At 41.6% G+C, this 19,218-nt stretch overlaps 1 protein-coding gene across 18 annotated transcripts in view; it reads right to left on the bottom strand.

Annotated features, from left to right (window-relative positions):
* The window catches only part of nrxn3a (neurexin 3a), a 329,043-nt gene that overhangs the window by 229,496 nt on the left and 80,329 nt on the right, over nucleotides 1-19,218 (bottom strand). For all 18 annotated transcript variants that reach the window (XR_009708171.1, XM_061233256.1, XM_061233271.1 and 15 more), the window contains exons 7-8: nucleotides 7,085-7,523; nucleotides 5,178-5,561 (exon numbers count right to left, since the gene is read on the bottom strand). Coding sequence is in view for 17 of the 18 variants with exons in the window: in XM_061233256.1 (XP_061089240.1) it covers nucleotides 5,178-5,561; nucleotides 7,085-7,523 (823 nt within the window). In the remaining variant the exon portion in view is untranslated. The remainder of the gene's footprint in view (nucleotides 1-5,177; nucleotides 5,562-7,084; nucleotides 7,524-19,218) is intronic.

Raw genomic sequence — 19,218 nt, 5'->3', positions numbered from 1 at the left:
TGTGTGTGCGTGTGTGTGTGTGTGTATGTGTGTATGTGTGTGTGTGTGTGAATGAGAAGCATCAATTGTACAGCGCTTTGAAAAAAGGCCCTATAATAAATGCAGACCATTTACCAATATGCTCCAGCTCTAGATAAGTATTATTAGTTGTGTGACTGGTGTGTGTACTGCTCACAGTAGGTTTTACTAAAACTTGAGATGCTTTTGTATTTTATACTACGGTCAAATAAGACAGAAAAATGACATGAAATATAATATAAACATGCATTTTCTTGTAAATATTTCTGACAACAGGTTCCATACAATATGTGACAACATCACTGTTTATTGTATCTGATAACACATCTGAAAATGTCTACATGTCTGTCATTTCTGCTGGTGAATTAGACAGGGGAAAATAACCTGAAAGTACTCCTGTCTGCACATTTAGACCTGTACAGCTGTCATATCCACCACAAAAGAAAATGGTTGCCATTTGAAACCCTGTACCTTTAAAATTCTTTCAAACGGAGAACTTGCTCGACTGCCACATCTGAGTAAATAACATCTGAGAATGCTAATGACAAAGGGCACTCGCCCCGCTGGCTAACGTTTGCTCAGGGCGAAGCCGGCAGACACTAAGCAGCAGATAATACATTTGGACAAACATCAGGAAAGGTGAGCCTGCTTTTGGCAGGCCTCAGTTTTAGGTTACAAACCAAAGCAGGGCTCGAGCCAAGATGGTGGATTCATCTGTCGATGTGGCTTGACAAATGGCCTGACCGCTCCAGATTTGACAGGTGTAAACCGTGCCCAGGCCTGCTCTGTCGTACAGAGACCCACGCCTCAGTGACTGAGCGCCAGCCTGGCGTCTGTGTGGTCTGGGAGCACAGAGCGCTCCAGGTAAGTGACTTCTGCCAAGTCTTTGGAGGAAAAGGGAATTGCTTAGAAGCACCGCTACATTCAAATCAAACATGCCTGAAATGTTCTTCGAAAGACGGACAAATTTAAATTATGCGATAAAATCCAATATAAGAAGGAAAATGAACACCTGACACACCTGAATCATGCGCATGTAAGTGTAGATTTTCCACTCAACTGTGCTGAGATACTTAAAATGTTGTAGTGTAAATAATGAAATGCAAATGAGTCTCAGAAGTAACCATTAGACAACGGCACATACAGATCTATAACAATGAACATCTTCAGGGGTTTAGCTATTTCCTGCATTATAAATACATTGCCCAGCACATTTTCATCAGATGTCCCATGGCTCCAAACCGCTTCTCTGCGTTTCTGTGACTGGCAGTTGGACAGGTACTGTACATGTTTGTCTCTCTGGCAGATCCACTGTTGTACATCCCAGTCCGTTAGTCCAATAGGGAATGAACAACTCGCCTAGCCAGCACAAACTTTTTGATATATTCAGCTTGAAGCACCAACTGATTTCTGTGAGGAACACACACAGTCAATGAGTAAGGTTGGCTCTGTATAATGAAGTATATGCTTTCCCACCGTCGGAGACAACTGTTTCAAACCTCTGGAGGGCCAGTGAGAGGAGAGTGTATTTTTAGTTAGTTCGGCTGTGCGTGTTAATAGGTATCGCATAACTGCCAAACAACCTTCCTCACACAATGGGGAGCTCTTGACTTTGTCCTTGGTATGTGTCAGAAAGACGATGCTCCTACGAGGGGGTATTGGGTGTGAAGTGAAGCAGGATTCAGGCTGGTGTTGGAAGAACATCCCCAGCTTAATCTCATCACTGGGGCTTTGTCCTAATTCACACTGGATGTCTACGCAGTTTGATTTTTCACTTACCTGGTTTATAATGAGTACAAATGACAACTGTGGTACTATTTGTAAATGCACTGTGTCATGTAAGATTGCATTTTAAATGATTACTTGTCAGTCACCCAATCTGGTTAGCACTCGTACTTTGAAAATTCATTAATAAATCAGTTGGCTTGCAAAATCAAAGATTATCCCAACGCAAATAATCTGTCCACTCAATTATGACATTATTCATGCAATAATGACTGTGACATTTATGTACTGCTTGTACGTCTTTTTGTAATGTTTGTTTTTATTTTGCTTTCAAACCAAAAATGGACAGAATTATATAGGTACATATTTTAGGGATTTTTAAAAGTAATAACCAAATTTAGCAATATTTAAGAAGCTGAGGCACGCAAATAACAGTGAATTGAGTCATTAAAACTGGATGATGTGTATCAGTTGCACTTGCATTAACTGAGTTGCTGGTATTTTTGCAAGGTTTTAAAGCAACACTTGAGGGGGTCTCTACTGCAAGTTCAAACCATGGCCTTCAGTGTCCATCAAGCCCATCAAGAATTATGATTCTCACATCACGGTAAAACCCTAGTTTTTCCAATTAAGTGAACAAAACCTGTTGTCATTGTGACTCTAGGGGGATAGAGTACTTTCTGGAGCAGTCTTTCACACGTTATAGCCTATCACATGATCCCCCAGAAAACCCTGGCAAGAACCTCAGCCATCTGAAATTTGTGTTCTGTGGCACTGGGTGGATGTGTTCTGTGGCACTGGGTATATGTGTAGTGTGGCACTGGGGGATGTGTTCTGTGGCACTGGGTGTATGTGTAGTGTGGCACTGGGTGGATGTGTTCTGTGGCACTGGGAAAATGTGTAGTGTGGCACTGGGTGGATGTGTTCTGTGGCAGTGGGAAAATGTGTAGTGTGGCACTGGGTGGATGTGTTCTGTGGCAGTGGGAGTAAACCAGGGCCATAAAAATAAGTCTAGTTCACCAAGCTGAAGACCCAAGACTTCAGGGCAGGAAACCAATCACAGTACATTGTAGGGGTGCACATGCTCACTAATACTACTGAATTATGTGAAATACAAAATGGAAGGAAACTCCTGGATTTAATAATTTATCATAGAATGATCCACATTTCATATGCGGCCCCATGGGACAGCAGGAGACATGGGGTGATGACTACATTTAAAAAAAATGTCAGTACACTCTCAGAAATACAGGTATAAAAAGTGGCAAAAATGTACAAATGCTTGCCACTGGGGTGGAACCCTATCCAGTAAGTGCATGACATTATACCCTTAGCCAGCAATATATCATTAATTTGTCCTTTTTTTGCTTGGAAAATGTACTCTTTTGTACCTAAAGAGAACAATACTGTACTTTCAGGGAAATGATCCTTGAAGAACAAAAATGTTCCCCAACTATCACTTTATTTCTGAGCGTGCCGTAGGAAAATCAGCGCACCAGGCACCCTGTGCATTAATCACTGCCACTCACGCAATGTTTAGTGAGAGTGACCCGGCCTTGATGACTGTACTCCTGATATTAATAAAAGCACTGTCAGTTCTCTCAGCTCCAGTAGCATCAGGCCTAGCCTCCGCTCAGCACTCTGTGTGCTTTGTCTATACGATAATCACATTCAGCGTTGTGTATGCGTGAGCCTCGGAGTGCTTTAAAAATAGATTTTACCATGATTAAAGCAAGGTTAACATCATCAGACAGCTCTCGCCTTCTACTGGGAGCCGTTGCCTGTGTAAGTCATTTGTCTAAATGAAAACACTGCTTTTTGTCTCATTGCATGAGTACACTTTTAAAACTCTTGACAGTTCCCCTTCCATTTTTTCATTAATATGTCATTTCAAGGCCTGTCCCAGAGAGCAACACTATCAGGGAGGCTGCGTTCCAAGAGTCAACGCCACCGCATATTATATAACAAACAACCTGCCGTGTACCAAGAACTTCCCATCAGGGAACACATACACAACGTGAGCTAGAGGGGATGGGCTAAAATGAAGAGCCCATTAAATCCAGTTGAATGAGGATGCTGTAATTTCACTTCACAAAATCCTTAGCTGCGGCATTATACTTGTATACTATATCTATATATACTTATTAGGTATTTATTAGACTTATTTTTAGACTTATTGGTCTTCTGCTGCTGTAGCCTATCTACTTAGAAGTGTGACACATTTTGTGTTCAGAGATGCTCTTCTGCATACCACTGTTGTAATGCGTGGTTATTTGCGTTTCTGTCACCTTCCTGTCATCTTTGACCAGTCTGGCCCTTCTCCACTGACCTCTCTCATTAACAAGGCATTTTTGCCCACAGAACTGCTGATCACTGGATGTTTTTCGCACCATTCTCTGAAAAATCCCAGGAGATCAGCAGTTTCTGAGATACCCAAACCACCCTGTCTGGTACCAACAATCATTCCACGCTCAAAGTCACTTAGATCACATTTCTTCCCTATTCTGACAGTTGAACCTCTTGACCATGTTTGCATGCTTGTATGCATTTAGTGGCTGCCACAGATTGGCTGATTCAATATTTGCATTAACAAGCTAGTTAATAAAGTGGTCACTGAGTGTATGTGTGTGTGTGAGTGTGTGTGTGTGGGTGTGTGTGTCTGTATTTTATCCAACTAACTCATTTAGAGAGCAATCCCCCCTTTTAATTAATCATCAGTTGTGGTACAGCATTGTTCTTCTAAGAACTTAAAATCCCATTTCTACTGTATAATCCTTGCAAGAATTAACATCCCTACATCCCTAGCTACAATATGAGGCTGGTTTTGGTCACCACAGCATCCAAACACTGATCCCCTTGTGCTGATATGTCTTCGTTGCCTCATGAAAAATGCAACGCAGCCACGTATTTGGCAGATGCTATAAAACCATTTACGCTCGGAGCTCAGTTTGCTTTCGGCTCTGGCACCTTTTCAGTTCACAATGCAGGAAGAAAACCATTCTCTTGGAAAGCAGAACTGTTCTTAAAAAGCCAATGAAAATAATGTAGCACTGGTGGTAAAGGTACATGACTGGGACCCAGAAGCTGGGCCCTTGAGTAAGGCCCCTAACCCCACATTGCCCCGGCGGAAGGGGGGTGGGGGATTGTCCCCTGCTTAGACTTATCAACTTGCTCTCAAGTCTTATCAAGTCACTTTGGACAAAGACATCAGCTAAATAACTAATGTAAAGTAATGTTATACTTCCCTTCACCCAGAAGCATGTAATAAAGCAAAAAAACAAACACTAGCTACAATTCAGCCAAAGTTAAGAGCCTCACACAAGGATCAAAGTCAATGAAATGCATAATAACGGCACAGGAAAAGAGTCTAGTGATTAAAACAGACAGCAGACAGCAGGTCCCAGCAGAGGAGAGGCAGTAGGGGCTGGACTCACCTCTCTCACACGTCCGGGACCAGAAGCCCGTGCCGGTGCAGTCGCAGATAAAGCGGTTCCAGCCCTCCTTGCAGACGCCCTTGTTCTTGCAGGGGTAGCTCTCGCACTGCTTCCCGCTGACTTTGTTGCAGGAGGGCTTGATCCCGGCCCCGTTCTGCGCCTCGGCGATCTGCCGGATGTCCTTGCTCCGCCCGTCGATGAACAGGTCCCGGATGCAGCCCACGTAGCCGTAGTTCAGCATGGCCGTCCACAGCTCGGTGGGCAGGATGAGGCCCGCCCGGTTCTCCGGAAGCCCGCCCAGGTACATGTCCCCCTCCAGGTCCAGAATCTCGCTCTCTCCGCTCGCTGTGAACGGGGTGCGGCGGCTATTCACAGATATGGTGCCTGGAAAGGAGAGGACATAAACCGTGTTAGAGCCAGGCCAAAAAGGGCTGGGTTGTCTACAAACAGTAAAAACCATCAGCGAAGCCATCAGTGAAGCCAAGCTGTGGTTCACACTCGGTTGTCTCATCTCAAGTCAGGGAGGAAACTTATATCAGCCAGAGGCCATCGACACTTTGTTGTCTTTTCATCCACGCTCCCTACAAATACTCTGTTTGCCCTCTGCCTTTACAATGCAATCTGTGAACAGGGAGAATGCTGGAACAACACTACTGGAAAGAGATGCCGGAGGCATCTTGGCAACTCACTGCCGTTTCTGCAGACAAGAAGGACACCGGGTCCTATAATAAGCCTGCAGAGATGTAGAGTCACTCCAGGACTGGTTGGAGGGGGGGGTGGGGGGGGGTGGCAGAGGAGGCAGACAGGAGATAATGGAAAGTACAGACAAGCCAACAAGTGAAATAATAGTAAACCAAGGATTACCTAAATGATTGGGGTCAAAATCTCATTTGCATTACACTATAATCACAGTATCCCACTTTCAAATCTATTATCTTACTTAAACAGCAATGGAATTTAAGTGCAAGAAGGAACAAGACTGGCATGAATATGCATTATTTTTTACTGTAAATGACAGTTTGTATAAAAACATTAGATAATTAATCCAACTGCTTGGTTCCAACATTAGCAAATTGGCCTGGCCTGCACTGATAACATACAGAATAGTTTTAGAAATAAATAAAATCAGCAATGCTCTGTAGCTTTGATCTAATGAGTCCAATTGGATGTTATGCTATGACAACTGTCTCTGTCATCTCTTCATCAAAGCACAACAATTTTATCACAACTGATAGTATAATCCTCTACATATTAAGATATATTGGAATCCAAAACATTGCAAATGATGTAGGATTTAAGCAACTGTCAAAACAATTACACGACTACACAACATTCATATTCATGTGTTGCCAGTCATACTGTAGTTCGAGAATGCAAAAATATTCTGACTGCTCTCAAAATATGCTGATGCAATGCTACTGATGTTATTGGTGATATTTCATAAAACAGATTCCATTCAACTCAATGATTGCGAATTTGCATTATAATTGTCACAGTAGTATATAACATAATGACCTTTAACACATTCTGTAAACAAACACAGATTAACACAGTGACATACACAATTTATTATGAGCTTGGAGTTATATTTTCAATAGCAATGACTAAGTCAAATGGATCAATACTGAATTGTTTGCTGTGAACAAACGCATACTTTTTAAAAGGTCATGTGTCAGTATTGCAAGATACAATTAATCATAGCATCATAGTCAATTAGAGCTCTATCGTGTGAACAAGTAAGTGTGTGTGTGTGTGTGTGTGTGTGTGTCTGTGTATGAGCATGAGCATGAGAGCGAGAGATCCTCGGTACTAAATCACTGTACTCAATATAAGAACACAAAGGCCTGGCAAAGCCCTTCATAGCTTACACAGCTGGCTATAGAATAACCAAGTAGAACGAGCCTCACCTGATCTTCCGTCCCGTTGAATGTCCACGTGATACCAGGCTCCATCATTCACCTTGTTCAGAGTAGCCTTGACCTTGATGGTCCCTGAGCCCATATCCAGCAACAGATAAAGGCTGCCATCCAGAAGCTCCACAGCAAAGAAGTCCACCTTGGTATTCTTCTGACTGCGAGGGTCCTTCCTGTCCTGGGGTTTCCCGTGCGTGAAAAGAATGAGGCCGTTGGGCTCCGAGGTGCGGAAGTCGAAGGAGATAGAGCCCATGCGCTTTGTGTTCCACTTGGGGAGGCTGATGTAGGCCTCAGGCGTCTCGAAGGAAATGGGGTCCAAGGTTGCCACGTTCTCACATTTGAACACCACGTCTCCCTGGATCTTCATTTTGGGGTCCACAATCCTGGCCAGCCGAGACAGCTCCAGCCTGATGTCATTGTTTTTGTAAACAACCTATGTGCATAGGGTGTGGAAGAGAGAAGGATTAGGATCATGTTTTAAATTGGTTGTTACAATGTTAGGTCATAGGCACTTATTTTGTTTTGATTCTATTGATTGATGACTGAGGAATTATTGCCATTATGAAGAAAAAACCCCAGCCATACTCTTCAGGCAGCAGGTGTTGATGTGTAAGTGATTACTCTCTGCGTAAGACAAACATATCTACAGAGGCTGCACTGTAACTTCACTAACCACTAACTTCAAAAACAGCATGGCCAGGTTACAGTTTGATAGTTAGTACCTAACATAGCCAACAGAGTGTTCTGGATCTTGTGGACAGATGAGACCAAAATTAACTTGTATCAGAGCGATGGCAAGAGCAAAGTATGGAGGCTAAAGGAACTACCCAAGAACCAAAGCTGTAAGACATGGTGGTGGGGGTGTTATAGTTTGAGCATGTATGGTTGCCACAGGTACTGGCTCACTTCAGTGCAAGTCAGGGAGGCTTAAGTGCACCACTGCACAAGCAGTACATTTCATAAGCTAGTCGTGAGGCAAACCAGAAGGATGTGGTATGTTACTACCTTTGCTATTAGCTCTCCAGCTAGGTAAGAAATGTAGGAAGCAAGCTTGATATAGTCTATTTATGTATGTTATTTCATCAACAGTTCCCTTTGAGAATAATGATGCAACCCATTCAATATGGAAGAAATCCACTTCACTGACGCTGCTTATTCAGTAGAGAAGGTAAAGCCTACTCACTAGATCAGTTTTGACAAATGCTATTCTGAGGCAATGGGGTATGGATATTGACAGCACATTATGACGAACAGAGCACTATGGGATTTTGGTTATGGAAAGATAATAATATTTAGCATTTTCTCAAAACTCTGAACCAAAAACACAAATGTTTCACAACAGCTTCACATAATAAAATGTATGATCACAAATCTGGGATTAAAATATGACTGGGGCATTATTCGGCTGTTGAGGTTGCTTGATTCATCATGGGGATCCACAGGCCGCAACATTTTGAAGCTGTTTGCAGTTTCATCTCGTGCATCAGAACCTCAGTCCCCTCACCCTCTCCATTTCTTATGCTCTGTGTTTGGTAGGGATGCCACAAATAGTTTTTTTTAACTTAAAGTACATGTTTTACACGTTATAGGTTTTAATTGACTATGTAATAGTTACACAGACACTACAGACAGCAAAGATTTCTGCCCAGTTCAAGGTCCACTAATCCCATGTGCAGTAGTAACTGTAGACTATATTGCAGTTCTCCATTTTCCATGCTGTAGCTGGGTTTTGTGATTGGGGGAGATGGACAGCTGGAAAAATAATAACAGAAAATTGTGTATCTCAGTTCCTATTCCCATATTTTGACTTTTTTCTTTATTGTGGATGCATGATAGACTACTATTTGTTGGCCCATGCATTTGCTATAAAGTTCGCCATTAAATACTGTATATATTTAGCAAGGACATCATCCAAATCATCCAACGTTCTGCCAGCTGCCCCTTATTTTATTTGCAGCTCACCTACTGAGGTGTGCAGTCATTGTGTTGGGAGGACTACACTTTCTGCATATCACTGCTGATAAACAGGAGAGGTCATTCTTCCACAATGGGGCTGCGTACAGTGCTTCACTGTCAAAAGTCAGTGGGAATGTGGAGCTTTAGCCCCAGTTGATGCTGACACCTTATTACAGAACTCTATGGCTCACACTGATGGTGAGGATGCAGCTCCGAGCCTTTGGGATAATCAGCCTGTCAAAGCCTTTTAGCTGGACATGTCCCTGGTAGACACTATGCATTAAAACGCTGTGAACTTCACAAGTCACAGTCTCCAGGACACACTGGAGGTTTATGAGCTTGATGAAATCAGAAATACCTGGCCATCAAACCTTTGCTTGACCTGGACTGGCCAAATAAAAAGTTATATTCCATAACCATATTTCTTAGAAGGTTAGTCCGTCTATCCTGGTTTTTATCCTTAAATGTAACCAAAATGTTAGCATGTACAATGATCTAAAGGCAATAATAGCATACTTTGCAATCATATTAATAGACGCTTACTGTAAAAACAGTGTAATCAATTTACTTGATCTATTTATAAGCAGCACCAAGGGTAAAATCTTTGCACCCAGACATTTGTTTGACTGGCTGGCATAAATATCACCAAGAGGCAAACAACCAAATACTTATTTGAACCATCTTCATAGATATTTGATTTGAGACTGCGTCATGATCACTTAGCAAATATTTCTGAAAATAATTATAGGAAGAACTTGGCAATAAGCCAATTATGAGACCATAATCTTAAAAATCTTAAACGTAAATGTATTTATATCGATTTACCGTGCATGTTAATCCAAGCTGACGTGTATTTAAATGGATGCTAAATAGTCTCAATTGCCTTAATTTCACAGTCCTGAGGGGGGAAGGGCACTAGACACTAGCATTGTCTGTACGGGCAGTAATCCATGCCTGCATGCTTGTTGATAACTGCATCAAGGATCCACAGTCAGTGTATGCTTAATGTGAAATTTTTACTGTGTCCAATCTTGGGACAGACTTCATTTGTTTAATGTCAGGAGAAGGCCAGCAAATGTTTTCATACACATTTTCTGAAGAAGCCAAAGCACATTAACACATTGTGTTATCGAGGCAGAGACCAGACACACAGTACAGTGGTAAATGTCTCCAGCTACACTGACACGTGCAGTCAGTCTGTTTTCCCTGATAGGTATGGTAATGGCCTGACAAACATAACCTCATTGTTCCTCGTGTATAAAAGCAGGATACATCATGCGGGCTCTCGGCTGATTTGAAAATCTCACATCAGGCTCAAGTCCAGGCTGGCTTACTGTGTGAAGGCCATTTAACAGTGATGAACATGCATATGAATATGAGTACACAGCAAAAATAGATCTGATATAAGATCTTGTTGTTGTGGGAATCTTTGTGAATGTATTGATTGAATGGCTGATAGGCTAGCGTTCATAAAAATTTAAAAAGCAGCTTCTGGCTGTTCAATTTATATTTTTGTTCCATTTTTACCTGGAGGAATTCTACCATTAAATCCATAGTAATATTACCAAATGAGCGATGTTTGGGTGACAAACGACCCAGGGCTGAAATATGGTCACAAGGTCTTTTTGGCTGCTGACTGCTACTCGGTAAGTCACTGCCAAAAAACCCTGCTGACTACAATCAGTCGCAAAGATCATTTAGCTGTTTGCCTTACACAAAGCAGAGCACAGATCCCTGCCAGAAAATAGACATGGGGGCCAATTAGGCCACACAGAGAAATCATCTCTGCGTTATTACATAGGGCTCAAACAGAGACAAAACAGGGAGCAGTGAGTCTATATACGAGAACAGTTAAAAACCGCAGGTAATGGAAGGACCAAAGAGATGTGCATGGGCCAGAATTGTAAATTGAAATTCACTGAAGTGGAAAATTGAAGGTTTTTTTTTCTTCTGAATGAACATCTCTTCCTGATATTTGGGGCGAAATGCTCCTGAAACGCATAGTTTTGTTTGAGAACACAGCTGTCAACAGAAAGATTCTGTAGCTGTGGGATTACAGATAATCCTGGAAGATTTGACAGTAAATCAACGCATCCTTCAGGTGCCCGGAGAACTGCTGGACTGCAAGATTGTCTTTCTTCCCAGTGAGGCAGAACTGTGAAATCAAGGCTCTTGGATTCCAGGAGAACCTACATCATTGGGATCAGAGAGTTTCCCCAGACTTTTGCTCAAGTGAAAAAGTGTGCAGGTTTAATCCATGACTTTTATTGCTACTCTACAATGAAGAGACACATGTTAAAATCAGTCCTGAACAGGCCCTGATGTAGAGAACATCCATCTCCCCATGGAAGGTTCAAGGGCTTTTTCAGAGATTTTGCCCAAATTGGCAGAAAGAATTTATAATATCCAGTGGGGAAGACGCATTAGATGCTTGACTGCCCTTATTTTGCCCACCCTAATATATACAAAGTCATTAGGAGCTTTCATGATGTTCACATCTCAAATAAATTAAGGTTGTATAAGAGCTGGAGTTTATGTATTCTACTGTAACCCAGGCTGTTTATATAAGAATGTGCGTAATTTCAAAATCAATGCAAGCATAAAAATAGCACGAATGATGTGCTAGCCTCTCAGCTCAAGGTTCTGGAGTCATATGCTGAGTTCAGTCACACAAATATATGTAAATACTATTGTAAAAAAACAAGAATGGTTTCCATGAAATTCCATGGGTGGCCATTTATTGTTAAATACTATTTTCCTGTGAGGAAGTCATAGGTTTTTGTGTATATAGTGTTTATGGGTTTTAGATGATTATTGTTTTTGAATTATTAAAGAATCAGGGTGTATACAAGCACATAAGATGATACACACAAGCTGTAAATCATAGGAATGATAATTCTACAGAAACAAATAAAATGAATAATAAATAAATTAATATATAGACATTTAGTTGGCAGGAGAATTTAATTTCATAATTCTATTTTAGAATTTTTAAGCCCTTCACAATATTATGGAATACCACATTGTAATAAAAACATTGCCGTAATGGCTCTATAAAAATCTCTGTCCAAAGAGATGTGGTATTGATCCAGACAAAGGCCAAATCCAGATTTAGGTTTATTTCTTCTTTTCAACTTTCTTTGTTTTAAATACATGCATTATATAACAAATGTAGCTATCTAAACCAAGCTGTAATTAGACAGGTACCTGCTGTCACTTAAAGTGCTCTGACCTTGGTAATTATACAGGACTGCAAATCTTACACAGACTGATTGAATAGTGATTATTAGTATTTGTTAGATTACCATTTCTGTTTATTCCACAAAAGTTGACCTGAAGCTTTTTTCTAGTTATCAGGAAAACAGCTTTTGTTTCTGACACAAATGAATAATGTGCAATTTAATCACTCAAATTATTTGTCATTTAGAGTCTTCAATCATCATATTTCAGGACTGCCAATAAACTAAACTCACCAGGGAATTCCCATTCTCATTTGTGACTTGGATTAACATTTGAAAAAACAAAATAATTTTTTTTAATGCAAACTGACTGTGATTCATAATCAAATTTTTAAAATGAAATAGCTGTCGGCAAAAAATCTTAAATTTATCTAACCACACTTTTAAATTAATTGCATATTTACCATACTGTTTTAACCATACTTCAGTGAAATGTAGATTAAAAAAAAATACCTGAAACCGCATGCATTGCTGTCACCATTTTCTGAACAAAATGCCAAAATATGAATAAGAATAAGGCATAATAAAGGAATATATCCCATTAAATGAACCATTAATATGGTATTTGTGATCATCTGAAAATATTTTTTTCTACTTTAAATGTTGGGTGCAGAGTTTTGTGAAAATATGACATTGTGGGTAAAATAAGACAGAAATGATAGTGAAGCTCCATAATCTATAAAAACTAAAACACACATCAAAACCATCTCTGCCACACTGAATAGTTGAATTCTGGGCAGAATTTGAGGATTTGCTGTAGAGGGAAAAAGGAATTTGAATAAGCGAGGATGGAGTAGAATTTCATCAAGGTGTTATCTCTCCTTGCAGACTTGGCACACAAAAGTGGCAAACAAAGATTTGGGTGAACTGCTCCAGGTTTAGTTGTACAAGAAGAAAAAAGCGAGGCAATTCCAAAACCATTTTCTACACAACTTTCCAAAATCAAAATGGCTTCTCGCACGACAACCATGCCACCGACAGTGACATCTCTTCCACTACAGATTATCAGTCATCTGAGGAAATAAATCAGTAAATCACTGGCATTTAATCAGTGAAATACCAGAACATTGGGGGAGGGGGTGCACAGTTTTGAGGAGGAACATTGGGATGTTTCCGTGTGAAAGTGTGCGGAGGAGGACTGGCCACTCTACGGAGAGGCATGATCTGTGGAGCGTGAGCCCCTGCCCTGTCCTGGCTCCACCGGTTGCTCGATGGCATGCACATTAATCATCTGCGGCCGTCTGCTCCACCCATAAATCTCTGCCTACAGGCCGTCCCACCACTTTCCAGGAATTAATGGGTCCTGGGTCAGACGCGAGAAAAGTTTGAAATTGGTATAGATTATTCACCAGCCAAGGATTCCGAGTGGCATTACGGTGATATTTGCATGGGTAATTTAGAGTCGCTCCTGTGACTGAAAGCGAGTGGACCTTGGGACTGCCCCAGAAATATTAGCGACTTGCCACCTTCAAGGAGATGAGTGCGTCTGCATAGTTTTAGCTGAGACAGCTCTTCACCGAGACCATTGCAACAGGAAGACAAAAGCAGTTTGAGAATGTAATCTCCAGTCTTAATGTCTTAAATAGCTTAAAAGGTGGGTCAGGAACTACTTGGGGGTCCCAAGAGGGCCTGTGGTGACAAGATTACAAAATTGACATTCACGCCAATGAGACTAATCATTGTAGCTGTAGCTGAAGCCCAACAATTAATACTAATAATTGTTTTACTAAATACATTTAAATAAGGTTCATATTTTTGCTTAATTTTAATAAAGGAAGAGTCATAGAAAATTTTGCTCATGAAGCAAGTTGAGGGCTCAAATAAAAAAGCATGGCAAAAATTTATAATTTTGTACAATTGAAATAATATTCTTATATTATTACACCATCACTGAATGATTACAAAATAAACACAATAGTTCATAGGTATTATAATTAACATGTAATAATGAATTAGAATACTTATTAGTCCGGATTAGTCTTTGATTTACTCCTGAATCTAAGAGCATTATTATGTTTGCAATTGTACTAAATACAGTTTAACTAGTAAACAATATTTTTTATATGAAATACATTATAATATGAACAACACGAGAAACATGTTGTTTAGCTGTTTATAGCTTTATTTTTCATGTTGGCCATCTAATATTAAGTTACCAACTGAACATATATCAGTGGATATTTCGGCATGCTGATATTAGTACTGAAACAAGAGTAACAACAAAAGCATCAGCACACTGAAGCGAGTGTTTAAAAGGTGTTTTTGTCTCCCTGATACCTCCAGAAATTATCTGTACAACACGAAATAACAGCAAAACACAAGCTGTCTCTATAAAACGTTCCTTGGCAAGAGTGTCACCTCGAGTAGGGGGTCCGCCAGGCGGCGATTTCTCACATGACCCACAGCCCTCATGGCCGAATACAATCGCAGGAGGCCTTATCTCACAGGGCCAGCTACGCTAAGCCCAGAACGGCAGAGTGCCACACGTGTACACGCATGTACGCCGTATGAACGCACACACGCACACCATGCCTGTGCGCACACGGAAAGCACAGTCATACGTGTGCCTTCTCTGCTCTCCACCAAATGTAGCCCATTGTTCGTTCCCAGCACTGAGGCACTCACTGGAAACCAGCACAGCTGCTGTTTCCCAGGCAGAACCCGGCCTCCATCGCAGGCCGATGCCAGATATGAACTTTCCTACAGGGCTGATCCAAACAGATCAGCTGGAAGAGGGCTGGGCCGGGCCATCTGCTGGAGCTGGCCAGTTGGGTTGGCTGAGGCTCCGGCAGACGGTATGGGGAACACCAATCTGCAGCAACTCAGTGGCCCATGAACGCATTCAGCATGTAAGCATCTAGACAAAGGGCTTAGATCAGGCTTTGTTTGGCAGGTCAAAAAGATGCATTATTATTATTATTATTATTATTATTATTATTATTATAATAACAATAATAATAATGATAATAATAATAATAATTTAAAAAAATAATTAATCATTAAATTATGCAATGAAATACTCCTGTTTGTTACATAGCTAGGCAAACACGTTCTGCATGTGGATAATAATAATAATAATAATAATAATAATAATAATAATAATAATGCGACAGAAGAAAATAAGAAGAAGAATGGCCACACTGCCAATCAGAAAAAAGACACAGTTGTTGTTCTCCATTTCTCAGTGTGACCACCTTTTGTCCAACCCTTCAACAGAATGAACAAAAGCTTCTTCCTACTGTGTTCCTGTTCTACCAAAATGCCACACAGGTTTAGTGAAAAACATCAGCATGTCTTCTTCTGTTAAGATGGCTTCTGAAAATAGATCTTGATTTCTTGTACTATTTTTTTTTTTACAAAATTATACTTAAATAGTTTGCATTATGTTTGTTATATAATCCATGAAAATAAATGATTATTTGTTGTAATACCCAACTTGTTCCACAGGGTGGTGTACTTTGCAAACTGCAGTTAGATTTTGGACAAAAAAAAAATGCCATACATGTTTGTACTAGTCTAAGACCTGTCATCTTGCATGAAATGCACCGTTGCCGGGGATATATACGACAGGAACTACAGCAGTGTGGTGAAAGCAGGAGACATATTTAAATAAGTGAGATAGCAATAAATGCAGGGGAAACATCCGATTCTGCGACATGGGGGGCAGCCTCCAGTAACATGAGAAGAACAGCGCCACAAACCGCCTGGCGTCATTTAAACGAATACATGTCTAAACGAGGGCTTTGAAAGCAGGCCGGAGACCACAGAGCCGGTCAGATCACGCCGCCTGTTCTCCCACAGTGGAGAGCGCGATTCTCTGATAGGTGGGCTTGGCGCTTACAGCGATCGGTGGCTGAGGAAGCAGGAGAGTCAGACCGTGGACTGCAGCTCGCCGGGGGCGAGTACAGTCACCCTGTCCTCGTTCGACAGCGATGCAGAGGTACAGTAATGGCTGCCCGGGCAGAACATGACCTTTCATATCGTCGAGCACCTGTGTGTTCGCCTCCATTCCTCAATCCCGTTCTTTCTACTTCCACACATGTAGGCCTGTTTCAGCTGTATCGCTGTATGTAGTATTTTGCAGACTGGTGTGGCCCCTTGGTATTTGCACGGCATTGCACAGTGATATTCTGCCTCATCATCGCTGCTTTGGTCTTTTACTTGGCCCCACAGCATGTGCAGGAGAAAGCCCCACACCTGAACCATAATGCTTTAAAATAAAAAGCAGTAATATTTTGTGATTTCTGGAAAAAAAACTGGATTGTCACCTCCTTGAACCTCATTAAAAAATTTAAGTGTTGTTCTATATAGGTTAATGGAGATCCATAAAGGTTAAGTCAATGGCAGAGTTCACATAGCATTTCCCTGCACCATTTTAGAGAGATCAGAGAGGTAGCGGGAAGCCTCAGATTACTACAGCCGTGCCTGTGGCCGGGGCGGGGTGGGTGTGGCCGTGGGGAACGGGGCTGCCCAATCAGAGTGGGCTGGGCTGCATGGGTCAAACCGCTTTGACAAATAAGGCAAATTACCCCCCTGCCAGGCTCGGAGGAACACCGTAAGGCAGGTCAGAGCTCAGCGCGAGTGCCCTTGGCCGTGGGTCAGACGGCACGGCACCATGGAGGCGGAGAGGGGAAGACAGAGAGCGTGTCAGAAATAAAAACCAGCCCGGTGCTGGAAGTGGGGCAGGGGGGGATTATTTGGCTTTTGTGCGCATCCCCCTCCGTGAGACTCTGGACAGGGGGAGAGAGGGGGGTGGGTTGGGGGATGAGGCGTGAGCGAGCGATGGAGGCAGATGATTTCCCGCTCAGATTAGCGTGGAGGGCCGGGGAGAGCTCTGTACCTCTGACAGCGGCTGCAGGGTACGATCTTATGCCAGGCTGCCCACCCGTGTGTGTCGGCAGGGGGGTGGGGGAGGGAGGACAGCGCCTCCAGCGCGGGAACACGCCGGCCCAAAACTGCCGCAGCCAGCTCCCCTCCCGCTCCGGGGATGACGTCACCTTTTCAAGGTGGCGGAGCCGGCCGGTGCCAGCGCTCCGGAATTTAAAAGCCACAATAGGACTGAACCCCACGGCAAAATCAGGAATAATTCGGGAGAAAAAAGGGATAACCATATTCATTTTTGTTATTTTATCAGGATTATTGAAAGTGAAGGCGGTTCAAAAAGCCAGCAGACCTGCTTCTGGTCTGAAAGAGTGCGCACTGTAATTACAAGTGGAAATCTTTGATCTGGCTTCCATGGAAACCAGAGAGCACCTTGCTCCTCCTGCTAGCATAATCGGTGAAAGTGTTGCACAACTAGTTACATCACAGCACTTACGAGTCAGATTACTTTAATCTCAAAAATGGATACCACTATTCTCATCCTGTTACTCATGGGAAACAGCAGCACAAGAACATTCAGCCATTATATGAATGCATTTGAGTTAAAAATGTCTCTGTGTGTATGTGTTTATTTATCAAATATTCCAAGGGCGGTCAAGGTCAATTTCTTTTCCATGTTAATTGAGGAAGTTAATTTAAAATTCAGTTAATGAATTGAAAAATACTATATGGGCATTTCTTCAAAACAATTCAATTTAGTTATTTTCCTGAATTCAAACGAATTGACATTGAATTTACCCCCAAATCATTTGCCAAGTAATGAGTCGGTTCAATTAGTATGGGTCTGAAATGTTTTACTTTCCATAACTGAATACCGCATTAAGAGGATACAGAAGATACATTTTATATAGGAAACAAAAATACATTTTTTACTGTAACCTCCTGTTCTGCTTACTGAAGCTATAGAATAATCTCCCATAAGGCAACTGTGTCTGTCATGCCTCCAAACAGACAGAAAACTGCACACAGAATTCTGGGGAAATGAGGCAGTAAAGAAGAGCAATAATGGATCACTGCCCACTGTGTGTGAAATGCAAAAAATATTGATGCTGTCATTTCATAAAGGGCTTCAGATACCCAGGACAAACATGCACTTATGCTACGAGACCATACATTACACTTACGGCACAGAAGCAAAAGCAGAAAAGCCATTCAAACCTCTCTCTTTACAGACCCCACTTTTGTTAGTTGCTCTGGATAAGAGCATCTGCTAAGCGATTGTCATGTACTGTACTGTTAGGTAATGTAGTGTAGTGAAATGTAATATGATGTCATGGGGAGTACTGACTTGCTTCTTATTTTTAATTTCATATCTAATTTTACTCAATTTTTCCAAATATACAAATATGTAATGGATTGATGAAAACAATACAAATATTATTTTTTTCAGTAAACTGTCCCAAAACTTAGCTAATAACATTCGCCAATGAAGTTGTAAAACGTAACAAGAAATAAAATCTTAATTCGGCCGTGAAAGGAGCTATAGCTCTACTCGGCATAAATAAGAGTTTTCTGAGGAATCCCATTGTAAAAATGGCACGTTCACAAATGATATTCCAATAAGTGGTAAACACATTCTCCAAGTGAGATCGAAGCATAGCCACTCGCAGGGTAACATGGAATATAATTTTACAGATGGTCTTACTAGGGGAACAGTAGCCGCTCTCTCATTATGAGAACAACTAAACTAGCTCCACACTAAAGTTTTGGATGAGACTGGCTGCCTTGTCCCTGCTAGTTGATGTCAATGCTTTGAACTCGGCTTGATCCAAGGAAACCAATGGTACCTCTTTTTTTTTTTATCGGGCCTACAGCTCAAAACCTGCATGTATAAACGTACCTCCAACTTTGAACCATTGGTGGCGCTAGAGCGCTCAAGGTAGAGACATGAATCATGGTGAAAATAATTATGGGACTGTCCCCAATCAGTGTGCCAAATTTAAAAACCTTTTACTATTCAGTCCTAGGGGCTGATGATGAACACAAAGAAAAGGTAGAGACACACTGTGTGCCTATGCAGCTTCACTGCTTGGCCCTAATTGACCTTGTGAT

The sequence above is a fragment of the Conger conger genome, chromosome 1 (assembly GCF_963514075.1).
Source record: "Conger conger chromosome 1, fConCon1.1, whole genome shotgun sequence".
NCBI lineage: Eukaryota > Metazoa > Chordata > Actinopteri > Anguilliformes > Congridae > Conger > Conger conger.
Note: the sequence above shows the minus strand (reverse complement) of the source record. Positions and strands in the feature narration are given on the sequence as shown.